Source organism: Balaenoptera physalus (assembly GCF_965194825.1).
Source record: "Balaenoptera physalus genome assembly, chromosome: 20".
Lineage (NCBI taxonomy): Eukaryota > Metazoa > Chordata > Mammalia > Artiodactyla > Balaenopteridae > Balaenoptera > Balaenoptera physalus.
In genome coordinates this window covers 8,188,238-8,214,350 of record NC_138901.1, presented here as the reverse complement: position 1 = coordinate 8,214,350, position 26,113 = coordinate 8,188,238, and the positions used below count along the sequence as shown (strand labels likewise).

Here is a 26,113-nt window from a genome sequence, read left to right as displayed (position 1 = left end):
AGTGTAGCTTTCACACCTGACAGGGCACTTAGTGGAACCGCAGCAGGCTCACGGCGGATGGCAGTGTCACGGGCTGCTGGGCTGTGGCCAAGCGGCCAGAGCAAAATGCAATGAGAGGCCTTGTGTCTGAGCACATGTCAGGTGCACTGCTTAAGCAATCCAGAAATAACTGGGAAAGACGTCAAAGAATGCACCAGAATTCCTGAATAAGCAGGCAAGGGCTCAGAGCTGTTGAGACGGAAATGCTAATGCCAGTGTGACTTCATTTGCACTCGTTGCTGGTGAGGTCTAGGACGTTTGAGTTTTACATTATTCAAGGCCGGTGTAGACCTATATTTATTAAATGGAAAGAGTCACACAGTCTAGTGATAAGTGACAGAAGTAGATCACAAGCTGAACAGGGCAAGAGTCCCCAGGGCCGTTCAAGGGACCTTGGCTTTGAGTGCAAAGGGGAAATCCGGTCAGCTGGCCTGCTGTGCTCAGGCGGTCAGCTCACTCAGTTCCAGTCACTGCTAGGATTTAAGACATGGTATCCGAAACCCACATATAGAAAACAGAGTCTTTAAATATTGAAGTGAATTTCTTAACCTGAAAAGGAATCTTTAATTTTATTAGTAAAAACATGAGGAGGGTAGGTATAGCCCAAGCAGCTGGCTGCTTAAATGGGAGCAGTTGCACCAGTGATATCCCGGGGAGTTCACCCGTGTGGCAGGCACTCTTAGTCCTGCAGCTGTCCTTCCTCCGTCTTACAAACAGCAGAGCTACTGGGCAAGCCCCTGCCCTGCCCAAAGGAGTGCATCTTGATTAGTCGGCCATAGAAAGCTATTCCCTTTGCCAGGAATGGTTTCAGGAAAGGGTCTGCGGCGCAGTTCTGCCAGGTTTGGGAACGTTTTCTAGTTTTTAATAACAGTAGCCTCTCTTCCGGCTTTGGGACATCGTGAGGAGATGCCTGAGACCACCGAAGCCATCTTGTATCCGTGAGGCCCGTTTCCCAGCAAGAGCGGAAGGTCTGCGGTGGCAGAGAGGAGACAAGAGCATGAACCCTTGAAGATGCTTTTGAACTGCTGGAGAAACCAGTCCCGAAGCCCCCTGCCTTCAGACCTTTTGTTTGATTCAGAGACACGTATTTTTACATGTTAGTGTTTCTGAATGTGGGAGGCATCTTTTGAGCAGTGGCATCTTAGGTTCAGTGAAATACAGAGTGTGAGATTTAAGAAAGAAACCTCCGTGTTGTTTAAGCCGTCTCAAGTTGGCTGTTCTGTTAGAACCAAAATCATCCTGGGCTTCCCTGGTGGCACAGAGGTTAAGAATCTGCCTGCCAGTGCAGGGGACACGGGTTCGAGCCCTGGTCCGGGAAGATCCCGCATGCCGCGGAGCAACTAAGCCCGTGCGCCACAACTACTGAGCCCGTGTGCCACAACTACTGAAGCACATGCGCCTAAAGCCCGTGCTCCGCAACAAGAGAAGCCATCGCAATGAGAAGCCCGCGCACCGCAAGGAAGAGTAGCCCCTGCTCGCTGCAACTAGAGAAAGCCCACGAGCAGCAACGAAGACCCAACTCAGCCAAAAAAAGAAAAAAAAAAAAGAACCAAAATCATCCTAAATGATATGATCGACATTTTCCGAAATTTTTTTTTTTTTTAATGATTATTCTCTGGAAGAATGGGTCGTGGCAAAATAAAGACGAACTGACACACTCAAATTACCATCCTGAAAAAAAGTAACAGCTGGTGTATAGTGTTGACTCCGTGCCAGGCACTGCTCTAAACACCTTTTTTAAAAAACCACTTTATTGAGATCTGAGTGACATACAAAAAGCTGCCCGTACTTAATGTATAAAACTCGATGACTCTAAGCACCTTCAGTTTGCTCTCTCATTTGACTCTCACAACAGCCCTGTCACTATCCCCCGTTTTGCAGCCAAAGTGCAGAAAGATGAAAGTCATTAGTAAGTAGGGGCACTGAGAACTCAATCTAGCCTCCAAACCTGTGGTCTTAACTGCTGTGCTGGATTTCCTGGAAAAATACGCTATGACAGTGGATCATGTTTTGTTAACTCTGGTGATTCTAATTCATCCAGCTAGAAAGCCCATCATAAAAGCATAGAGGACGTTTTTCCCTTCAATTTCTCAGGACTGTGAAAGAGGGCCACAAATCCTGTTCAGCAGAAATCCAGGACCATTGAACATAGCTTTAACTTCCTGGAGGAGAAAAAACGGAACAACACGTACCCTAATTATTGAGAATGGATGACCTTGGGTTGCAGTGGATTCTTTCCTGTGTTGACCAATAACACACATTTCACTCGCCTGCTCAGCAGATCTGTTGCCTCTCATAAAATTATTAATGAGTTTTTAAAAAAATAAGTGAATTTGAAGAATACGTAATATCCCATTGACCTCTTCTGCTGTTTTCTGGACACATCTCTCCTTCCCAGAAACCCTGCCTTCTCACAACTGCTGCAGCACCTTTGCTCATGCTGTTTGTTTCCTTTGCCTTGACATTTCCTTCCCTTCATCCTTCCCTCTGCGTAGCAAATCCCAACTCATGCTTCAGTATCCCCTTGCGAAATCTTACCTGAGGTGCTCAAGCAGTCCCCTAGCTCCTTCCTCAGCGTCCCCACAGCAGGCTGGTTTAGCACACGCTCTGCTGATTCGAGCTGAGTAACCCCAAGCAGATGACTTCACCTCTCTCTAAGGCTCCTTATCTGCAACAGGAGGAGGTGGAGGCTCTCCCAAACCCCACAGGACGGTCTTAGGATTGTGCATGCAAAGCATCTAGCACGGCCGGGCACTAGGGAAGCACTCAGTAAGCGGCACTCTTATTATGTGAACATACATACTTCTTTTAATACTCACTGTTTTATGATTATTTGTTTTCGTGTCTGGCTTTTCTACTAGACAGTGAGCAAGGCAAGAGTCAAGTCTTTGTTCTTGTTTTTTGGGGTTTTTTTTGAAACTCTTTAAGTCATCTTTTTTGAGGTGTAATTTACATACAATAAAATGCATCCATTTAAAATGTACAGTGCAGTAGTCCAATAAGGAATACACCTATGCAGCCACAACCCCATCACAATGTAGAACATTTTCATCGCCCAGAGATCCCCTTCACACCCTTTTACAGTCAAGTCTCCATACAACCCTGGCCCCAGACAACCACTGATCTGCTTTCTGTCACTGTAGATTAGTTTTGCCTGTTCTAGAATTTCATATAAATGGAGTCATACAGTAGGTACTCTTTTGTGTCTGGCTTCTCTCAATTACCCATGTTGTGGCTTACATCAGTAGTTCATTTCCTTTTTAATTACTGAATATTATTCCATTGTATGAATATACCACAACATTTTTATTCCCGTGCATGTTGGTGGACCTTTGGGCTGTTTCCAGTTTGGAACTATGATTAATAAAGCTGCAATGAACATTTTTGTACAAATCTTTTTGTGGACATAAGTTTTCATTCCTCTGAGATAACTGCAGGGGAAACTGCCAAACGGGTTTCCCAAGTGCTTTGTGACACTTACACTCCCCCAGCAACATATTACAGAGTTACACTTGCTCCACACCCTTACCAACACCTGTTATGGTCAGTCTTTAATAAGGCATTCTGGTAGGTGTGTCATAATATCTCACTGTGGTTTTAACATGCATTTCCCTGTTGACTATGGCGCTGAGCATCTTTCTGTGTGTTTGTTGGCCCTGTGTATACTTTTTTGTGAAGTGTCTGTTAAAACCCTCCCTTTTTGTATTGGCCTATCTTCCTATTGAGTTGTGAAAGTTCTTTACATATTCTGGATACAGGTCCTTTCTCAGAAACTTGCTTGGGAGGTATTATCTCCCAGTCTTTCCAGTTTCGATCAAGTCCAGTTTATCCATTTTGCTTTTATGGTTAGTGCTTTCTGTATTCTATTGAAAGGATTTTCCTTCCTCCACTGAATCACCTTTGTCCTGTCTTTGGATCTCATTGATCGGTGTGTATGTCCTTTGGAAAGCCCCCCACCCAGCACCGTCTTGAACTCTCATCGTGTCTCCTCACCCTCCCCACGCCGCAGGCAGGGAACTGTCTGAGGCAGACGCTGAGGCAGTCATGAGGTCACCGTCCTGTGTGCTGCGCATTGTCAAGTGTCTGTTTCTTATATTTTGCTCAGTTTTCTGGTTGTTTGTGGCAGGAAGTCTTAATTCATTTCTGTATCCACAGTTCCTGGCACACAGACACTCCGTGCATGTCTGTTGAGTGAGCGAGGCCTTGTTAGCACCTCCAGACACAGTCTCCCAGAGTCTCCTTTGATTGGGAGAAGCTGTGGCTCCCCCAGAGGTCATCTGGTCCATCCCCTTCATCTCAGTAGACAGTTCCTTTCCTGAGGATGGTCATTAGTCCTTTACATCCCCAGCGCCAGCCCACCTGGGTTCAACACATGCCTATTAAATGGGGAGATTGAGGTCCAGAGAAGGAAAGGTCAAGTGACCAGGCAGTGGCTGGGCTGGCAGAACTGGACCTCCCAGGCCAGGATCTTGGTCTTGTACTAACTAGCAGGGCAGGCACTGCCTCTTATCGCTGTCTCATTCCCAACACCTCACACAGGATTTGTACATTGTAGGCTCCCAATACGTGCTTGTTAGATAGGAGCAAGTGAACAAATTGAATAGTTTCCTTTAATACTTAGTTTAGCTGGCTTCTGCGTGTGATGTTAAATGGGTGTGTGTGTGTTCACAGAAGGGTGGGACTGGCCATTCCTACCCAGGCTCATAGGTCATGGTCATCAGTAACTCTTTCTTTTAATTTTCTCTCCACCCTCTAGGCTTAGTCCCCACTAGGGGGCATGTGCATTCCACAGAGAGGGTCTGCAGTTCTTAAGTGCCAGGACTTGTTTCCAGTTTGTCCGTGGGTCCCTCTTGAAGCTACCTCCTGTGTCCGCATGCCCTGCGCCCTCCCCCTGCGAAAACAAACAGCTCCCCCTCGTCTAGCTCCGCCTCCAGCTGGGCCGCTGGCTGCCATCGTCTCCCTCCCAGGGGCTCTGCCCTGGTTGAAGGAGATAGAATGGCAGTGGCGGTGGCTCCCAGTGCTGGCCTCGCCGTCTGTCACCCCTGCCGGTGGCCACTGCTTCCTCCCTGAAGGGGATGACTGATCCTGGAAAGGCCGCTCTCCTCTTTCCCCTCAGCTGGTAGGCAAGGACTGGCCTTTCGGGACCCAGAGTCTGGTCTACCCTTGAACCCCAGGTTCCTGAAGAGAGAGCATGTGACTCACCCTGGCAAACGCCGCCCGGCCCACCTGCAAAGGCACTGCCGGGGTGGGGCCGCAGCTCTCGTTCCTTGTGCCTGGAGGACGGTCACCCCAGGCTTTCCGCACAGCCCCCACTCTAGACTCAGTTCCTTCCTCCCCCGACAGCCTCACAAGCTTTGGCATCAACGTTGCCCAGGCACAGGTCCTGGCTTTGCCACCAGCTGCGAGTGACCTTGAGTGAGTTCTGTGAACCTCACTTTCCTTATTGGGTAAATGAGGTTAACAGCAGTTCCTGCCTCATAAGTGAGACAATGCTTATGAATAAAGCTCTTGGTACAGCACCTAGCACGGAATAAGTGTCTGAGACCTATTAGCCAGTATTAATAATATTAGTAGTATCATCATCATTATATTCAAGTAAACCTTAGTATGAGCCACTTGGCTACTCTCCTTCTTTTGAGGCTCACAGAGAAGCATTACTGCCTCTATCTCAAGGTCTTGGGCTTCTTCCCAACAGTGAGGGCCCTGCAGAGGGGCCCTGGGAGCCTGGGGGAACGAGTTGGGTCCCCTGCTGTTGTGCTGTGCCATTGTGCCAGCCTCCGATAGGCGCCGTGCCCCCCTAGTCTAGGATCGGGGCCTGTGCTCTCTGCCCCTGCCCAGGACTATCCTGCCTGTAGACACACGGTCACACGTTTGGGGTGGGCGGGTACTCTCCCCGGTTGCATCTGCACCCTAGGGTGATGCCAGGCAGCTGTGGCGGCTACTTCCCTTGCTCCCCCGCCCCACCCCCGGCACCTCATCAGCTCTCTGGTCGTGTCCCAATCTCCAGGAGAGACTGGCAGCGGCCCTGAGCTGCAGCCACAGAAGTAGCAGACAGCACCTCCCCGCTCGCTCCCGGCTGCTGCCCTCGGCCACCCTGCAGCTCCGAGCAGCCTTCTCCCTGTCACTCAGGCTCCCGTCAGTAGGGAGATTAGCATTCAGACGGAGGATGGAAAAGCATCAGGGCAACCACCTCCTGTCTCCTCTGGGAGCTGAGATTCATTCGGAGAAGCAGAGCCCGTTGTGGGGAAGGTATCCAGGCCAGGACCCTCCCACTGGAGGTTGGGACAGGGCTCTAGATACCCAGAAGCAACAGTGGTGCGCTCTGGTACCATCTCACAGGGTGCTGGGTCTTATTAGGTGGCCCCCACCCAGCAGTTCCACCCTCTGCTGTCCTCTCATTTGTTTCAGAGTTGCCCGTTGCCCAGCTGGCGTGTATGTGGAAAGACAGGCCAGGAAGGGCCGTGGGGAGGGGGTGAGGGACTCTAGCTGTTCTGGACCTACTAATTGTTCTGAAATGACTAACTGTTCAGTAATTGACAGTTTACAAACACAATTACACTAGCTTACATATATTGAACACTCACTAAACATGGTAAGCCCTTGACACACGTTATCTAATTTAACACTACAATAATCCTGTGAGAAGGTTTACTGTTATCTCTGTCTTATAGATGAGGAAACTGAGGCACAGAGACATTCAGTAACCTACCCAAGGCCACAGAGGTAGGAAGTGGTGGTGGCGTCAAGATTTCAACCCGGTGCTCTGACTCTGGGCTCCTCCCTCTTAGATCCTTTATCGTTATTTCATAACAGCCCACACCCCGGACCAGGAGTGACCCAGCTCTGTCTCTCGAGTTGCCCTTAATCCCCCCTTCCTGTTATGGTCAGTCTACCAAGCCCCTGAACTTTCCTGCTCCCATTTCCAAGCAGCGGCTCTTTCCAAGGAAATGGGAGGGGAGAAGGACTCAGCCTCTTGGGAACACTGGGTCCACCCCCGGCACGGGCTTCCTACTAGCTGCTGTGACGGGAGATGGTGGGCCGAGGAAGGGGCGCCTCTGTCCCGGGCGGCCTCCCGTAGAGGCGCTCTAGGCCGAGGGTGGCAACTCTGCAGCAGGAGCTGCCAATGTGCAGACTGTGCAGAGAGCCCAGGGGTGGGAGAGCCCTGAGAAGAAGAGGCGAGCGTGGGCCGGGTGTGTGGGGAAGGTGTAAACACAATCTGCTCCCACCGAAGCCAGCCTGCTCCCTGGGGGAGAGAGCCCCTCCCGCCCAGCCCACATGGCACTCCGGCTGCCAGGGCCTGGGCAGCCTGCAAGCCCAGGCAGACGCATCCCCCCACCTCCAGCAGCCCCTTCCTCTTGCTTTCCCTCCCTCCATCTGGAACCAGTCCCCAGAGGCACCTTCACCTCCTGAGCAAGCTCTTAGAACAGGGCTGCAAAGGGGTGTCACTTCGTGGATGTGCGTCTGGGCCGTGAGCCAGCCCCGGTGCCACTAGGCGACCTTGGTCTGACAATTCCTCAGCCCAGTGGAAGGAGACAGGCAACTTGGAAATGGCAGAGAGCGGAGGCAAGGATGAAGTGACAGGAATACGGCAGATAGATTAGAGAATGGATGCATAGATAGGATCGGGGAATACAGACTGGGTCCCAGGAACAGTGCCCTCTGGCCCTCAGCCTGAGAGTCCTGTCACCAGAAAGGCTGAGGCCTCCCAGGAGAAAGACAGGCTGACGGGAGCTGAGACAGGTGGTCACGAACTCGTGGCCCGTGTCAGGTGGGCAGCTCCTTCCCTTGGTGAGACCCTTCCCCTGCCTCCGCCCTGCCCTACTTTTTGAGGCTCCCACAGAGCTGCCAGGCTCCCTGCAGCAGCCCCTCCCCAGCAGGCTGCGCCTCCTCCTCCCCATCACTTCAGAGTGGGTTCCCCGAGTCGAGTCGGCTGCATCTCACCCTTTCCTGCTGTCTAGAGAACTCCTCCAGCTCCTCTTTCCTGAAAGTCAGGGGTGGGGGCCAGCCAGGCAGAGACCTCGCGGCTAGATGGGCAGTGGGGGCTGGATGGGGAGGAGAGATGCACGTGGGGGGAGTCTGGGGGGGCTTTGGAAGACGAATGGCTGCAAGGCGGTCGGCAGCAGCTGCCTGCAGGGTCTGCGCCTGGATCGCAGGGAGCAGAAGCGGAAATCTGCTTTTATCTCTGCTCAGGATCAGGCAGGATGGTAAAGAGAGAGAAACGGCAGAGCAGCTGGGGGCAAAGGAGGCCGCCGCCGCTACTGAGCAGTCAGCAGATTGACAGAAACAAGTGTCATGCTTTTTCCCTTCCCACATGCTACTGCCCATTTGGGACACGGGCACGCGTGCACACACACACACAGAAAACACACTCCGAGGACAAGCTGTGAGTTGCTTCCATCCAGCTGCAGGCAGACATGTCACAGATCCAAACGGCATTTCCTATTGATCATTTCAGCAGAGCAGCCAGTGGCAGGGTGACCTCTGGGGACCAGGGAGAGGCAAATGTCATAGGAAGTGAGTGCCACCATCGCAAAGTGACACCACACAGCCCTGGACAAGCTGAGCTGCCAAAGATGGGCGGCCAGGCCAGTAAAACGGCTTCTTCCACTGAGCAGCTGCAGACTTCCAGGTGGCTTCAGGGAGGCCTGCGCTGTGGGCATGAAGAGCATGGGCTCTGCAACCTGCATATGAGCCTGGGGTCCTCCACTTACTGGCTGGGTGACGCCGGGCAAATTAGCAAAGCTCTCTGTGAGTTTCCTCATTTCTAAACCGTGGACAATAATATGACCAGCCTCCGTGCGTTGTTGTGAGGGTTCAGCGGAGGGTGAAAGGGCAGCCCTTCCTTTGTGAACGTGAACCATCGCTGTCCCTCAGTTCTAGAGTCTCCTTGCTCCCCACTTGTTCCCTCCTCTAGCCCCGGGCGGCGGGGGTTGCCCCCGAGTTAAATGGGGGGACCCCACTGAGTCCCTCTCTCTGGGCCTCCTCAGAGGAAGGGAGCCCGTCCCAGAGCTTGAGCATCTCTGCCCCTCCCACCTGCCCGGCCAGGCTCAACTTCAGGAGCCCCACAGCCAGGGCCTTGGGGGAAGCGCAGACTGGTGGGTCCGGGGGCCGAAAAGCGGAGTCTACCTTCTCAACGGCTGCTTTCCCCAGTCTCCCTCCTGCAGCTCCTTCCGCCACGGCGTCCTTCGGGGGTGGGGGGCACACCAGGATGTGAGCTGAAAGAGAAAACCAAGCCGGGTCGGCTCTCTCTCCCACCCCAGAGCGGGGCCTTGTATTTCAGAGTGGACATCCCAGAGCACTGCCTCTCCCTGAGAAGTCCTCTAGACAGCCCTCAGGCCTCCAGCAGGACCACCATCCCCAGGCCTAGAAAATGCTGTTGAGATCACACGTAGTTCTCTTAAAACTAACCCTTGCCCTGTGGCCTGGAACATAACAGGCTCAAGGTAGGAGCCGACGGAAGGAGTCCACCCTCCTACCCTTAACCTCCATCGTGACCACAGAGCTGAAGACAGCCTGCTCTGCTCCCACACGGCCAGGCCTTGCGTACTCTGTATTCTTCCTTTCTTGTCCCCAGCCCTGCCCTCTCTCCTCCAGGCTGCAGACCCTGCCCTACCTGCCAGCTGATCCCAGGCCCTGGGGCTGAGCTCCGCCTGAAGAGGCGAGGGCTTACTTCAGTGGTTCTTTCTCTCTAAACAGAAAAGAACACGGAGTCAGAAGACTGGAGAATGACCCGCCCACGTTTCCAGCCTTCCCCTTCCTCCTGCCCCCAAGCCTAGCGATTCACCCGACTATTGAGGAACAGGAGCGCCCCAGAAGCCAATTGGAATTTATGACTGTGGAACTGGAGAGCAGAACTTCCGCGTCTACCGCCCCACTGGGCCAGCCCTCCGTGGAGTCACCATCAGCAGGAGGGGTTAGTTGGCAGGCCAATTTTTCCAGTTAGCTGGGTCCCAAGGAGTTAATAGGCAACTGCTTCCTTCTGGCAAGGCCACAGCAGACCAGGCCCGGCCAGATGGTCCCAGATTTGGCCTCTTCTCTCCTGAAAGGAGGTCCAGGGGCATTTCAGTCGAGGAGATGGACCGTCTGAAGTCAGGGACCTGTCAGTCCCACATCAGCCACAAATTGGGTGCACGACGTTGAGCAAGTCATTTACGTCTCCCTGTCCCTCAGCTTCCTGCACCATTAACAAGAGCTAGAAACACTTGAACTGCCAAACCTTTGGGGCCATGGAGACTTCCGAGTGAGTTAATGTACGAGAAACCCCTGGGGAAGAATAAAGCACTGATCATATAACAGCAAGAGTAGAGCTGGCGTTAATTGAGCAGTTACTCTGTGCTGAGTGCTTTACAACGGTTATCTCATTTAAACCTCACAGAAACCTCACAACCAGTCTGTTATTAATCCCAGTTTACATATGAATTAAAAGATTACATAATTTGCCCACAGCCTCTCAGTAAGAGCGGAGGTAGGATTTAAACTCAGGCTGCCCGGCTCCAGACCCAAACTCAACAGTGAGGACCAGTCAGCATTTGAGGGCCCATTTTATACGTGTCAGCCCATTTCACCGGTAGTCGTAATTAGGCACCACTGTGACCCTCTCAGCTAGCCCAGCTATCGAGGAAGGGCGTCACAGAAATGACTCTGCTTCCTGCACAGGCCCTGGGCTTCCCAGGGGGCCTTCTGACATTCCAAACCTGGGGGAACCCAAGGACTGAGAAGTCAGAGCAGAGGCACAGAGAAAGACCCAAGTTCTCGGCTTGCCAACCTCGACGTATTCAAGCGGCACACTGCAGGCACATTGCCCACACCCTGGAAGAGACGTGGGGTGCACAGGCGAGCATGCGTGCTCACTGTCTCAGCCATCTGATCCTCCTTTCAGGGAAGTGAGAGAAGCAGTGCCGGGGGCTAGAAGATGCTTCCACAGCAGAGAATATCACTCTTCAGCTAGGTCCCCCACACTAGATGGGCCCAAAGGCACAAATGAACATTTCCAACAGTACGTTCTTCAGAAATATTTGCTGATTTTTCAGTGTTTTCTTGGGCATAGAGCCCCTATCATCAAAGGACACTAGTCAGCGGGGAAGGAAAAGTCCAGAAGTTTCCCAATCTTCACCCCTGGTAAAGGCCACATGGCTCCAGAATAGGGAAGAGTTAACTTTCTGGCCACTGGAGACAGTGTCCTGCCCGCAGGGACTGCCCAGCCAATGGCATTCAGTACTGATGATGTCATGCTCCTCCTGCGCCTTCTATTGGGGACTGGACAGCGAATCCTGCTGGAGGTTCAGGCAGCGGAGCAGCCGAGGCTGGGCGGGGGGCAGCGGGAGAGGGAGGGGGAAGGGAAGGCAAGCAAAGCAACGCAGAGCTGCTTCTGCCTCATCCCTCTCTCCACTCCCCCTGCACCTTCCAACAGAAGGGACCCTGGGGACCACCCCGCACTAGGACAAGCAAGGCAGAGAAGTTTTGGTCCAGAGGAGAGGCTGGGAGTCCCATTCCCAACTGGAGAAAACAGACATTCGGCCTGCCCACTAGGCATACAGTGAACAGGGTAGCTGGGGTGAGGGGCCAGCGTGAAGCATGCACGCGCACACACGCGCACACACGCACATACCCATGTACACCCCCGGGCCTGGGCAGGGACAGGGGAGAGCGGCAGCCTCCTTAGCGACACCCTTCCTCCTCCACCCTAGACTCTTCTGCCTTACCTGCCTGAGGACTGGAGGTCTGTTTCCAAGCTGCTGCCCATAACTGCTCCATCTACCCCACTGGGCTCTCTGTGGGAGGGAGAAGAGGCAGGCAGAGCTGTGGGCAGCACTCAGACCCCAGACCCCGCTCCTGCTTCTCTGCAAGACCTAAGCCACATTGGGCTCTGGAACCAGAGGCTGTGGCCAGCGTCTTTGAAGAGTTCCGAGTTCCCCCTACTTCGAGGGGGAACCTCTCAGGGCTCCCTTGCAAGTCCCTCCCAGCCTCCCTGGAGCCCAGGCAGCCCCCGCCCGCCTTCAGCTTGGCTGTAACCCAGCGCAGTAGTTTCTCCCCCACCCCAGCCCGTGGCCCAGTCAGTTTCTCACGGTTGGACCCTGTTGGCGAATCGGCGGCGCCAGAGCATGGCCAAGGTGCTGAGCAGGAAGAGGGTAGTGCACATGGCTCAGCTGCCCCATCCCCTCCAGACCGGGTCTGCAGGAGAAGGGCCAAGATGGCCCCTGCCAGCTCTCCCAAGCCCCTGCGGTCCATCCTGAGGCTCCTGCTGGCGATGGATTAGGAGGCTCAAGCTGATTAGTGGGGTCAGCAGACCCGACCTTGGGAAGACTGATTAACCTCACTGGACCCAGGTTGCCCCCCCCAGTGGCAGGGTAAATCGACCTCAGTCTGTTCTGGATGTAGGTATAACTAAGCCCTGGGCCTGACCCTCAAGGGGCTTAGAGTCTAGACAAACGCACTGGCAAGTTAAACAAATGACCACCGCAGAGAGACTTAGGCTATTAAAGCTACCTACAGAGCACGCTGGGAGTTGCACGCATCAGGGGAATCTTCAGAGAGGAGCTGGGCTCATCTGTATTTGCAGGAGCTCAAGGAAGGGTGGGCCCACAGACAGAAGACTCCGCCAGGGCTGCAGACGGGAAAGCACAGGGCATGTTCTGGCAACTGGAAGTTGAGTATTGGAGGAGTCACGATGTCACAGGGGAGGCAGCGGGAGGGGAGGAGGAGAGGGGAAGAATATAGATGATGAAGCCAGAAAGACAAGGGAGGCCAGAGAGTGAAGGGCTGGCTAAGTGGTTCACTTCTAACCTCTGGACAGCCGTTTCCAAATGTTTCTGATTACATACCTTCTTCAGTAAAAGGCAGAATCTAAGTGTGCACTCAGGAAAAGGGATATATGCATCCACTCATAGATTATGTACTCTATTACTGTGCAAATACAGTCCCGCACCAGAGACATACATAAAACTTGTAAAGGGTGAGATGCAAGTGAATAGAATCAAGATTTCTCCTACTTTCTGTCCACATCCCAGGGGAACCTCTTGGGCAGCCGTTTGGATGGCCAGTGCACTGGCTCTTGGGAAGCTATCAGAGGTGGCCCAGGCAGCATGCGGAGCACAGGCCAAAAGAGAGAACACGGGTCTGAGAGTGGTGTAAAAAACTAAGCCCACACACTCTCCTCCATCCCTCTCCAAGACCCCCAGAAGAGGGCATTAGAGTTTCCCTCCCTCAACTGAGACCTGAGCGCCAAGAGGCCTCCCGCCCAGGATTCCAGTAACGCCCAGGATTCCAGTAACGTACTGGAACCCTGGGCTCCAGCAAGGCCCAGAGCTAGGGCTGTGCCAGGGCTCTCTGCTTTGAAATAGAATTTTTAAAAATAAGCACGTAAACCAAAGCTGAAGAGGAGAGCCGCCACCTCTTGCCATACTTGAGCAGTGGACACAGACTTGGGAAGGGCAGTGTCACCAGGGAGTCTTAGGGAGAACTGGACACACCCCACAAGAGCCGTCACATGTGTCACATGTTTCAGATGCTTGCAGCCTGGGTCTGGCCTCAGGCTTCAACTGGGAGTCAGAGGTGGGACCCCCTCCGTACCAGAACCGAGCAGCCGCTTGCAGGGTGGGGACCAGGTGGCTCTCAGAGGCACAGTCCCCACCTCTGGTGCAATCCCCTTCCCTGAGAAGGCCACCAGGACAAGAATTTGTCTCCTCCACCCACAGAACCCCTCCCTAATCCAGGTCCTGGTGGCTGAGATGTCTCCAGCGCCCTGGGCCTCCCCGCCCCCAAGGCTTCCTGACAACCCCACCGACCCACCCACCGCAGGTCCGCTCTGCCTGGCCCAGCGGCCTCTCCTTCGGACTTTGCTCCCCCAGGGCCAGAATTAGGAGCGGCGCCAGGTTTGGGCCTGCCTGTGTCATCAGTAAGCCACCCAGGGCCTTCTTTCTGACGCCATGTGCGTGCCCCGAGGGGGAGGAGTGCTAGCGGGAAGGAAAGGAGGGCGCAGGCCTCTGGCGCTCAAGTTAGACAGCCGCCCCCCATCCCCGCATTGGTGTTTTCCTGTAAGGTGTTGGCGTAGGGAGATGACCCCAGTCCTAAACCCTCCAGAGTCTGGGGTCCGGAGCTCTGGGTGTGGCGCCGCGGCCCCCCGGCTGGCTCGGGAGAGGCCGGGAGCGAGCGGGAGCTCAGCTCGGACCGCGGCGCCGCTGGAGGGGCTCGCGTCCGCCCCCTCGGGCTGGCGGCCACGCCGCAAATGCCTGGGAGTGTTCGACTTAGAGTCAGTTCCCCGCCGCGGGAAGGGGGCACACAGGCACACGCCCCGGCCTCGCCCGCAGCGTGAGCCGGGACCCGGTGCCCCCAGACCCGCACGCGCCGCGGCGCACTCCCGTGCGGCCCGCCCGCCCCCTCCTCCCGGGACCCCCCCAGCACACCCGCCACACCTACGCCCCGCCCGGCAGCCAAACTCCGCGGTGGCCTGGAGGACGGGCACCCCGCCCAGCCTTCACCTTGCCGGAACTGGCTCACGGACAAGGGGTTGGGGGTTTGGAGCGGATCTTTTTTTTTTTTCACATTTTTCCAGCAGACCACATCCCCGCCCCCCGCTCGCGGTCCCCCGCCCCCTGCACATATACCCTACACACACACACACACGCACACATACACACACACACACACACACACACACACACCCGGCGCGCACAGACACGCTCCCTCCCTCCAGCGCGCTCTACCACTCGCCCGCCAGCGGCACACGCAGCCGGCCCCGGCTCCCCGCGCCCCGCCGCCGCCGAGCGTAGCCGGGCTGGGCTGCGAGCTGCTCATGGAGAAAGTGCCGGGCGAGATGGAGATTGAGCGCAGGGAGCGGAGCGAGGAGCTGTCCGAGGCGGAGAGGAAGGCGGTGCAGGCGACGTGGGCCCGGCTCTATGCCAACTGCGAGGACGTGGGGGTGGCCATCCTGGTGCGGTAGGTGTCGCCCCGGCCCGGCCGGGCCCGGGGGAGGGACGGCGGCAGCGGCTCCGGGCAGAGGTGGGCTCGGCCCGGGTCCGAGCTCGGGCGCCACCTCCCCAGCTGCGATTGGGGCCGGGCCGGTCGGGGTGCGGGCAGCGTGGGGCGCCTTGGGGTTGGGCGAAGCCCTGGCCGAGCCCTTCCTAGCTCTCTCTGGGCGAGGTGCTCACCAGGAACTAGGAGCCAGACGCAGAAGGAGGGCACCTCCATCTCCCTCCTCTCCCGGGCCTCAGAACTCCCGGCTCAGCCAGCCATGCCTTCCTCACCAGCGACCCCAGCCACGCAACCGAGCTGTTATGGACACACGTTTTACCAGCCTTTCCAATGGGGGCCTTGGGGGCTCCCCATTCTAGAGACAGGAAAACTGAGGATCAGCCAAGAAGGAGGACAAAGAGGAGCAAACCCCTTTCTCCAGCTCAGCCCCTTTCTGTATTCAGAGACTTGGAAGAACAGAGCGAAGGGCGAAAGAATAGAGGTCAAAAGGAGTAGACCCTGGAGGTCCGGTTTCCCCAGCTGGCCCCTTCCTGGCCCTGGGGCCAGGCCAGCAGGGAGCTCCCAGGTGAGGTGCAGGTGAGTGGAGAAGCAAACAGTGCCCTAGGATACAGTCCCTGCCGAGTTTGGTGGAGGGAAAGGGAGAAGCTTCAGGAGACAGGGCCCCACCCTGAAACCCCGATCTGGGGAGAAAGGGTCATGTGTCTTGGGCTCAGTGGTCATTCATGCACCACATGCCCCCGAGGGATGCACACACACACAGAGTGACACTGGTATTCACACACCTACACACCAGTGCACATGCACACCATTCCCATATAGTTAATGTCCCCAAGCCACACAAGCTAGTAATTGACTACAGCTACAGATCGGTGCTCTCTTCCCACACGTGCCGGTCCCTGGGGGTGCAGGCAGGGAGGTCCCCTTAACCCTCTGTCCTTGGCAGACGGAAGCTGTCAAATCTAGGGCAGATCTGGAAAGTCTTATTGTTTGAAGATGGGGTGAAACCTCTCTGTGGAAAGGACAGTTGAAGTGCATGCCGGTCTCCCAGTCTTGGCCCCGTCTCTGGCTCCTCTTTCTCTCCCGCACTCTCTCCCTTGTGCCTCCCCCAAGCCTGGGACCTGCCCAGCTCCATATTGATGTGCCCTGATTCCAACTTAGAAACAGATTTTGGAGGAAAAAGAGCAAGAAGCACTCTTGAGGAGTTCCGGGAGGATTCCTGAGGAAGGGACAGCTACTTGGGCGGCTCCCAGGCCCAGAAACAGCCGGGGGTGGTGGGGAAGCTAAGAGGGGATTTCAGATCCCGAAGCCATCAGACCCTGGGAGGTGCAGCCCTGCGCGTGCGAGCCACCCACACGAGCACACGGTGGACGGTGGAGTCACAGATGCGCCGGACCGCGTCCCTGGAGGGCCGCTCTCAGCTGTGTGTCGGCACATGCGGGCCCAGCGGGCCTCAGGATGCACCCGGGTGTGCACACGGGTCACCAAGAGGAGATGAGGCAAAGTCCAAAGGACCTGGGAGATAGTTTGTCCCGACGCCCTGCCGTTTGCCAGTGAGGACATGTAAGGGATGTGTCCCAAGATCCAGCTCCTAGGGTCCCACCCAACCTCCCCAGGAATGGGGGGGTGCCGAGGAAGGAACTGAACCCTTAGGTGTTTCTGGAGAGTCTGAGCTCTTGGCAAGGGTTTCATCCTCTCTCTGTGCCCCTCTAGTTCCCCAGAGGGGAACTCGTTCCTCAGGGGGCACTGGGTCTGGGCTGGGGAGGTGGTTACCAAGTGCTCAGGGCTCAGAGGGAGGCCCACAGTTAACCTGAGAAGGCCTGAGATAGCAGTTAGATCTGGGCGGCTGATAACCCCAGGCACACTTCCCCTGACCCCACCTCTGCTGCCGGGAGCCCAGCCCAGCCCAGCTCAGAAGAGAAGCTGGCCCAGCACCCACTCGCCCAGCCCCAAGTCCCGCCAGCCTCCCTTTCCTTTTTCTCCTCCTTCTGCTGTCCGCCCCAGGGTAGGGGGTGTTAGGGGGACTCGACGGATGAGCTTCTCAGATAAGGCCCCTCCCCAGATCCTGTGCCCCTCAGTTTTGTCACAAACCCCTCTTGTCTTTACGCCCCATCAACAAGGACTGGTGGGCAAAGACGGGTGGACGGGACAGAGCCCGAGACTGTAGCCCTCTGACCGGGCACTCTCACCTCCTCCCTCCCCACTGGGCTGGGGCCAGCCACACCCCAACACTCCCCCTGTGAGGAGGTAGCAGCCGCGAGGATGGTGGCAGAGGATTGTGGCAGAGGGGCGGAGGGGCTGCCCAGACCCCATGCCTCCTCTCCCGGCCGGGAGGAGACCAAGAGACCCATGCTCTAGGAAGGCTCCCCTCCCGGTTGTAACTCTGCCGCCTTCCCCCTCACACTCAGACAAGCCTATTTCAGGCTCTCCTGGAAGCCCAGATGCCTCTGGAAGCTGAGAAACTCCCCAAGCTGGCTGCTGAGGCTTCTCCCAGCAGCGCAGGCCGGAACTGGGAGGGTCAGGAGTAAACATGGATGGGGGGGCGGGGGGGGTCGCAGAGAAACGCCAGGATGAAGGAGCAGAGCGCAAGGCCCCTTGACGCCCCTGGCCCAGAAGAAGGGCTCAGCGGGACCATCCTTAGGGCCATAACGGGAGACCCACTGGGTCCCAGGCTACCATCCCCGGCAGAGCAGCCTCTGAGGCGGTCTGGGGAAGCCATCAAAGCGGGGGCCGCCCCGGCTCCTTCCTGGTCCTGCCACCCACTCCGCTTGGCCCACTGATGCAACCGTGGGCATCAATTCCTAATCCAGAATGTGGGAATAAAAACAGTGCCACCCTCAGGAGGATATCGCAAGAATTAATGAGATCATATAGTAGGTGCTCAATAAATAGTCCCTGTTATGTTCTCATCAGTAAAGTGGACATAATACCCACTTGGTTGTGGCATTGTATGAAATAACAAGTGGAGATGCTCTGCATGCTATTATTCACCAGCCAAATAGAAATTAGTATTTTTGTTGCAATGCAAAACCTCTGAAGTCAGAGATCCTCATTTAAATCCAGACTGGGCTTTTCGTATCTGTCCTTCATTACGACGCTTCTCCAGAGAAATCCAATGTATTTTCAGACCCATCGCCTTATTTGTCCTCACCAGTATAGCTGTGAAGTAGCAAGCAGGGGCGCAGGGTCTCCTCTCACGCTTTTGCAGACAGGAGGTTGTGAAGCAATTTGCCCAAGGTCACACTTGGCCTCCGAGAGGGGCCCTCCCGGCTCTCCACGTGGACTGTGTCCTGGTCACTCCCCCGCCAGCCTCAGCCTCGTAGCCTGAAAGGGTGGCCGGGGCCAGATGCTCTCCCTGCATCTGTTCCAGCTCTCAGATCTGAGACCCGACCCCCGGCCCCAAGGGCTGTTTTGGCAAATTACCAGCGCTCTCTAATCACAAAGGGGACACTCCAAAAGTGTGAAACAACCTGAAAAAACAGGTCCAGGACATTCCATCCATTTTCTGAGGCTTCAGTTAAGTTATGTAAGTTCTGATTGAGTCTGGCCACATACCTCCCGCCCCGGCTGGGTGCGGGATCGCAGATGTCATCACCACCATCCTGCAAAGCGCAGGGCTCTGGGCCAAGGTGATGGGTCAGAGTGCGCGTGAGACCCGGGCTCTGCCCTGGGGTTGGGGGACCCAGACGGACACACAAGGAAGAAGCCGTGAAAGGTGGCAGGGAACACACTAATGGCCTTGGAGGGAAAGCGGGCGCCCTGGGCCAGGCCGGGCGCTCAGGGAGAGGCCCAGCTGACACCGGGGAAGGGGGCGTGGGTCCACCATGCAGAAGGGGGCCAGCATGTCGAGGAATCTTTAACCCATGGTAAGTGAAGCTGTTGGGCTGGAGCGTAGGGAAGAATGTGGACCCCATGCTGGAGAAGCGGGTGCGGGACAGTTTCTAAGAAGCCTGGAATCCCAGGTTAAGGAGTTTTGACTTTGTCCGGTAGGCAGTGGGGAGCCATGGAATGTTTTTGAGCATGAGAGCGACCCAGTGAATGTGATATTAGGGGGGAATTAGACAATTTCAGATAAACTGGAGAGGGAGGGGTTAGAAAGCCCTGGGGTCTGCCCCAAGAAGCGCACAGGCTGCTTGGAGAGGTAAGATGTACAGACAGACGTGAAGGACTTACCAGGCCGGTGACATCAATCCATATCTTTAATTAAATCAACTGATGACTATGCAGGCTGAGGAGGGAGGCAGGGTAGTGAATACGGAAGGGACTGGGCTGGGAGGAGGACTGAGTCTCATTTCTTCCCTTCCATGACCTGAGCTAAGTCAGCTAAGTCATTAGGGCCTTCCTTTGTTTAGGAAGAGAGCTCTGACTTCATCATAAAAAAGGGTGGCATTTACTGAGCCCCTGTGTCCACACTGTGCCAGGGCTCCACATGCTGTTTCTCGTTTCATCCTCCCAACAACCACAACGACTCACAACCAAGATAGGAACAGTGATGCCCATTTCATAGATGAGGAAACTGAGGCTCAGAAAAGTTAACTTGGTGGTATAGCTCAGGGATAGAGCATTTGACTGCAGAAAAGTTAACTTGCCCAAGGGCACACCGGCCGGGGATTCCAGAAAGCAGGCTCTTACTCTCTCAGCTGCAACTGGAGCAGGCCTTGAAGGGTGTGTGGAGTTTGGAAAGAAGGCAAGAAGCAAGGAAGCTTGCTTCCTTGGGAGAGGAAGCTGCAAATCTGGCGGATAGAAATGGCCGCGACTGGGGAGGGGTCTGCATGTAAGCCAGGTCGTCCAGAGGAAGAGTGTGTGTTTGAGGAACTGCTACACATGGGGGTGGGGTGAGGGTGGGTTCAGCCTCTCCCACCTCCGTACCCGCCCCCACCATCGTCTGGGCATTTCAGGGTGGGGCCTGAGGCCACCCCCTGCTCAGCACCCACCTGCTGCCTCCTGCCAGGTTCTTTGTGAACTTCCCGTCGGCCAAGCAGTACTTCAGCCAGTTCAAGCACATGGAGGAGCCCCTGGAAATGGAGCGGAGCCCGCAGCTGCGGAAACACGCCTGCCGGGTCATGGGGGCCCTCAACACCGTGGTGGAGAATCTGCACGACCCCGAGAAGGTGTCCTCTGTGCTTGCCCTCGTGGGCAAAGCCCACGCCCTCAAGCACAAGGTGGAGCCTGTGTACTTCAAGGTATGTCACCGGATGGGTGCTGCCACCCACCACCCACCCTGTTCCACCCCAGAGCCCCATAACCAATGGCAGCCTGCGGGCCACTGGGCCACCCAGCCTCTTCCCCTGGCCTGGCTGTTCCCGGGAGGGGCAGCAGGATGGGGGCTGCGTCTTGAGGGTGTCTGGTTCCCAAAGCTGCCAGGTTCTTGTTTCATGAACAATCCCCTTGGCCAGACACAGGATAGAAGGGATGCTGGGGGCTCTGGGGGCTGCAGAGGGCAGGATGCCCAGGCATTTACTCCCCCTCCTTCCTTCGTACCCAGATCCTCTCTGGGGTCATCCTGGAGGTGATTGCCGAGGAATTTGCCAATGACTTCCCACCCGAGACGCAGAGAGCCTGGGCCAAACTTCGCGGCCTCCTCTACAGCCACGTGACCGCTGCCTACAAGGAAGTGGGCTGGGTACAGCAGGTCCCCAACGCCACCACGTGAGGAGGCAGCCTCCCTGCCGCATCCTCCCCTGTCCCCTGGCCTCCCACCTCTCCTAGCGCCCAGGGACTGAGCACCGGGGCAGGAACAGTTCCAGGAGGGTGGATCTGGGGTCCGACACGTTAAAGAACAGGCATGATAGGAAAAGGCCGCTCATGCCGAGGACCGCAAACAGAGTCTCCTCGGGCAGAGCCTTCCCTTTCCCTAGAACCAGTGGACACTCAGGGCACCCCAAGACCGAGGCTGCCCCGGGCAGAGAGGCTGCAAAGGTTCCTGGCGGGAAGGCTGCTCATCAGGCCCAGAGGCAGCCCAGGCCAACTCTGGCCACTTCCTCCCTGGTACCAATCACATGGGGGCTGTTTTTCATCTAATGCTGACCGCGCTCCCTCCCGCCTCGGCCTCAGCAAGGCTGGAGCCAGGAGAATCACGAGGACGCACGCACGTGCCGCAGCCCACCCGGGGCCTGCGTGGGTGTCCCTCCCACGCACACCAGCAGGGGGTTTTATTTCTGGGCTGACCCCGGAGGCTGGGTTCCCAGTTCTGGGGTGAGGGCCCCGGGGGACGGGCTCCAGGAGGATTGCTGGCCTGGTGACTCCAGCTGACTTGGAGCACGAGGGGAGGGCTGGCCCCCAGACTTGGCGGCTGGGAACACTCCGGCCTCCCTGGGCCCCCAAGGGGCTGGGGCTCTGGGAGCTCAATGGAGGGGCGGAGGCAGGGCTGGAGGAGGGAGGGGGGAGAGGAGCGGAGGCGGGAATGGGAAGCAGGGGTCAGCCAGCGGCTCGGGACACGCGTTGGAGAGAAACATTCCCAGCAGTTTCCCAGGGAAAAGGCGGCGTCCCTTCCCCGGGCTCCGAGCTGGTCCGCGGAGCCGGCCGGACCTCCTGCTCACAGGCAACCCCGCACAGCTCAGCGGAGTAGGTCCCCCGAGGGCAGCCTGCAGAGGCCCGGCCTCCCGGCCTTCCTGCCTCTGACCACACTGGCCCCAGCTGGCTGCCGCTCCCTTCACCACCCTGAGAGCGCGGAGCCCTCGGGGACAGCTGGCAATGGCCAGGCAGCGACTCCAGATGTTCACAGCTGGGCCGGGGCCGCCCCAGACCTCAGAGTGAACGGAAGCAGGCAGGCGATTTTTACCTGCCGGAGGAGGAGGAGGAGGAGGAGGAGGAGCTGGCAGAGCCGGCAGCCCGGAAGCAGCCGGAGGGCAGGGGAGGGGTCAGTGGGGGGAAGGGGGCTTGCCCTCCCACGCCTCTCCCCAGGCAGGCTCTACCGCCAAAGATGAGTTTGTTTACAGCCAGGAGACAAGACTTCCTGCTTCTAGAGAAAAGGGCTTTTTTATAGGAGCCTAGAGGGACGGAAGAGAGAGAGCTGGCCCGTGCAAGCCCCAGTGAATCAGAAACACATGGACAGCATTTCCCGACACGAAGCCCTGTCCCCTCCCCTCTCTTGCCCTAGCTGGACCCCTGGGACTTAAATCTCGCCAAACCCCAAGCATTAGGAAACCGCTGAAATCTCTTGCCTCCCCTTTTCTGCTCCTTGTGGACTGAATGGAGATGGGCCACCGTGGGGACTGGCCGGGGCCCTGCGCCCTCCTGGGCCTGAGCACCCCACATTTGGGTTACCCCAGCTGAGGGAATTGTCCCCTCATCCCTTTGCACACTCTGGTGCCACCTCTGGTCTCCTGGGAACACGGGTGTGACCCCCCCAAGAGGGCGTGTCTCCCTGGGCCCGGGCCTGCAGACCCCACTACTGCCAGGGTCCATAGGGGTTCGGAGGGCGAGAGAGTTACAGGGCAGAGCTCTAGAAGGCCTCCATCCAGCATCTCTTATCAGAGACGCAATAGCGAGCCAGACGCCACTGTTTATTGAACTGTCTCTGCTTCAGGGTGTGCGCGTGCACGTGTGTGTGTGTGTGTGTGTGTGTGTGCGCGCGCGTGTGTGGAGTCAGGAGGTGGCGGAGGTTGGGGGTGGTGAGTGCAAAGGGGCTGCGTGTGCAGAGAATGCCCATGGGTGGCCCGAGGGGGCACCACAGGCCAACCAGGGAGTGCGCATGTGTCAGAATTAAGAGGAAGAGAGCTCACTGTCGCAGTTGGTGAAGCACTTTCAGGCAGTTCTGTCACTCAGATCCCACGGAGGTGGGCACCACAGACGCGATTCATATTTTAGAGAAAAAGATCTGAGGTTCAGATGGGCCGGCCGAGGTCTTGGCAGAAAAGGGCCTAGAAGCTGGGTCTAGTGGGCTTCTTTCACGGGCCCCGCGTGGGTCTCTGGGCTGGTAGCGTTTGGCCTTGCAGCCCCTGATTCCTCTGCCCTCTCCCCAGGTTCCCTGGTCCCACTCCGAGGCCCTAGTAACCTGTTACCTACATCTCCTATCTCGTCCACAGCCCACCGGCCACGCTGCCCTCTTCGGGGCCATAGGACCCCCTCTCTCCTCCCCCCTCCCTGGCAGCACCTTGAGCAGAAGGCCGAGCTCTGAAGACGCTCCTTGACCCGCCGTCTCTGGGTGCCAAGGAAGCTGGAGGAATCCCTGACTCGTCTTCCAGGAAAGAGGCTGCCTCGGCCTCAGCCACAGTCCCCCTGGAGCCGCCGGAAGGTGGCATCAGCTGCCTGGATGCTGACCCCAGCTCAGCGGCGCAGCGGGTGGCCTGTGGGGTGGGGGACCTTTCCTCCTTGAAGAGCGGGGCACACCCTTCTTAGCTTTTCTACTCACTGTTAGAGACCTAGCTGAGCGGCCGGCGGGAATCAGGGGCAGGTCTGTGAGTCACTGGAGGAACAAACCGGCCCTGTTTCTATCTGCCTGGCCACACACAGGTCTCCACGTCACTTATCTAGAATACCACGCACACACGTCTACCGTATATACAGATATATTCTATATACAATCTATATATAAATCTATATATATATATACACATACATATCTATAATGTGTATCAGTAAGGCCCAGAGGCACGTGTGAAGCCTCGGTTCTGCCCTCCGAGGGGTCCTGGCAGCTTCTGGGCAGAGAACAGAGTGTTCCGGCAGAGATGACGGGGTCCCACATCAGCACAGAGAGGACCTGGGCCTGCGTGGGCAGGGTTGGGGTGACCCAGCTTGCCAGCAAAGCCCAGCCCATTCTCTCTGACCAGCTCCCCACGTTCCCGCTTTCCACTTCAGGCAGAAAGGATTCGGCGTTCCCTACCTCTGCCCCCCACAAAAGGAGGTGGCTCCCTGACTTGCCCCTAAATGGACAAGGGGAGACAGAGGGGGCCAGAAGTTCTGGACAGGACGACTGCAGCGGGGGAGGGGCCATGGTCCAGAAACCTCGGATGCCAGCTCCATCTGCCTTTGCCACTAAGACAGACGGCCCTGGCGGGAGGGGGATCCAGGCTGCTGTCGGTGGGGCAGTGGTGACGGGACCAGATGCCTCCATCTCTTCCCGGGGCTCTGTGGGCTGAGGGCCTTCCCTCCCCTGCCTCTCCTGGCTGCTGGCTTGCAGTCGGCCCTCTCCATCCATCTAGGTCAGCGTTGCTGGGGACCCCCCCAATGTGTGCCCCTTGGTCACGTGTATTGTCCTCAAGGATGTTTTGCTGCTGTGGCTACTGTGCCTGTGTCCTCCTGTCCCATCTTCGTGCAGCCATCCGTGTAACTGCCTGTCCTCCTTTTGTAGTTTCCGATGTTTGTAACCAGACCCAGCCGTGTCATTAAACAGACTCGTTCTTCCTGTGTCTGTGCACGCTCATTTGGTCTTTTCCTGCCACCTGCCCCTCGCCTCTGTCTCCCCTCCTTAGTTCAAGACTCGGGCCTTTTTCTTGAAAGGTGACCCCCCCCCAAGGGTCCCCCTCACCTGTGTCTCAGCCTTGGCTGGTCGCGGGCCCCTCTGCTTGGGGCTCAGGATGGTGGTGGGGGCACCCCGCTTGTTCACTCAGGAGCACAGAGCTGCAGACCGGAAGCTGGGCTCTAGAGGTGGGAGGGCGGGAAGGGAGTCTGTGCTTGTTTAAAAAAGTCCGGGGGCTTTTCATCTTTTGTTCTGGAAATATCCTCCCTCACATGGGGGAGAGAAGAGAGGGAGGACTCAGGGGAGAGATTTTCAGAAAGGAGGGCCCTGCTAGTTTAATGAGCCAAGCAAGCCAATGATAGGACCTTGACCTTCTGGACCTGAGCTGGGCATCCCACTCCAAGAGCTGAGGCCCGGCCTGATACTCCAGGTAGGAGTGGTGGGGCAGCCCCTGGGCGTTTGAGAAAAAGGAAGTCTGCCCTTACTAGCCTTAGGCCCCCAGTACGTTCCCTGAGCTCTCTGTTCCCAGCCCCTTCTATCTCCCACCCCACAGCCTCGGGCCAGGCCTGCCCAGCCCTCACTCATGATGGAGGCAACAGTCAGCAGCATCGACTCCCCGAGGAGGGACCAGGAGGTCACCACCCCCGGTGGGCTGCAGGAGAAGCAGGAAGCAGCCTCTGTCCCTTGGGAGGGCTCCCGGCTGCCTGGGAAGATTCAGCTGACGCACAAGAAAGGTCTTGTCTCCCAGGCCGTGAACTTGTTGAATGAAGGCTGTGCCTTCATCGCCTGGGCCTGGCACAGCAGAGGTGCTGGATAGCAATTCAGAGACTAAATAAATACCACTCTTAGAAAGCCAAACCAGTACCTGGGGCCAAGAGTCAGCTGTGTGCACTGACACGGGCATGCAGAGTGCAGAGGACAGAGCGAGGCAAGGCCTTTCCAGGGAGGCGGCGCTGCAAGAGAGAGCCCCGGGCTCTGGACTGTCTCCCTATGCTGTGTGACCTTGGGCAAGCCACTCACACTTTCTGAGCCACGGTCACCTCTAATTTAAAACAGGAGTGAACGTGAGGCCTGTCTTGCGAGGCAGGTACCAGGAGCAGGAAGGAGGATGCACGCCACAGAGCTGGGGACATGGGAATGCTCAGGACAGAGTGACGGTCAGGCCACTGGAAGCAGCAAATGGAGGGCGGGGGGGTGGGTTGCTGGCCAAGATGAGCGATGACTCTTGAAAGAGACTTCCAGTTCATGGTCCCTGGTGGGCTCAGGCTGAGCCGGAGCCAGAGGGGTGTGGGGACAGTGGCGTTGAGGGGACTAAGAGGAGAAGGGGCATCTGTGGTCGAAGGTGGGGGGTAGTCTTTAGGAAGAAAAATGCCTCCCCAGTTCACTTCGGTTGGCTTGAAAGTGGTGAAGGGGCCTCAGAGCTGGAATCATTCTGGAATGTGGCCCTTGAGAATGGTTCTCTCCACTGCCCAACCCCCCAAAGACAGGACACTGGCAATTAGTGATTCATCCTACACTTGAGCAAGGGATGCTGCTTGAGTAGGGGGGCAGGTAAGGTCCAAACAGAGGTGATGCTGGGCGGGGCCCATGTGTCCTGGTGGGCTGCAGGCTGTGGGCAGGGGGCTACAGGGTACAGGAGCAGCGACTGGAGTTTTGTTTTGTGCTCTATGCTCAGGGATAACCTTGTTGCCGAAGAGCTGAGCAACT

The 26,113-nt window shown here is 56.7% G+C and overlaps 1 protein-coding gene and 1 long non-coding RNA gene across 6 annotated transcripts; one reads left to right on the top strand and one right to left on the bottom strand.

The window, feature by feature from the left end:
- Positions 1-577: 577 nt before the first annotated feature.
- LOC309650855 lies at positions 578-15,436 on the bottom strand. Of its 4 annotated transcripts, XR_014257787.1 has the most exons (6): positions 13,029-13,811; positions 12,530-12,643; positions 11,742-11,810; positions 9,653-9,723; positions 9,166-9,254; positions 578-1,009 (listed from the first exon to the last, which is right to left on the bottom strand). It is a non-coding gene; the product is annotated as an uncharacterized lncRNA (long non-coding RNA). The 4 variants fall into 4 exon arrangements; XR_014257786.1 differs by having other exon boundaries at positions 12,530-13,811; XR_014257785.1 differs by lacking the exons at positions 578-1,009; positions 9,653-9,723; positions 12,530-12,643 and adding exons at positions 6,674-8,689; positions 15,186-15,436 and having other exon boundaries at positions 13,029-13,098.
- CYGB (cytoglobin) lies at positions 13,881-24,354 on the top strand. 2 transcript variants are annotated; one of them, XM_082442730.1, is made up of 5 exons: positions 13,881-14,973; positions 15,453-15,585; positions 19,958-20,189; positions 20,492-20,655; positions 23,034-24,354. In XM_082442730.1, exons 1-5 carry the CDS (start codon positions 14,934-14,936, stop codon positions 23,065-23,067), a joined length of 603 nt encoding a protein of 200 aa, XP_082298856.1. In that variant the 5' UTR covers positions 13,881-14,933; the 3' UTR covers positions 23,068-24,354. The 2 variants fall into 2 exon arrangements, with proteins under 2 accessions (XP_082298856.1, XP_082298857.1); XM_082442731.1 differs by lacking the exon at positions 15,453-15,585 and having other exon boundaries at positions 14,632-14,973.
- The last annotated feature ends 1,759 nt before the right edge of the window (positions 24,355-26,113 follow it).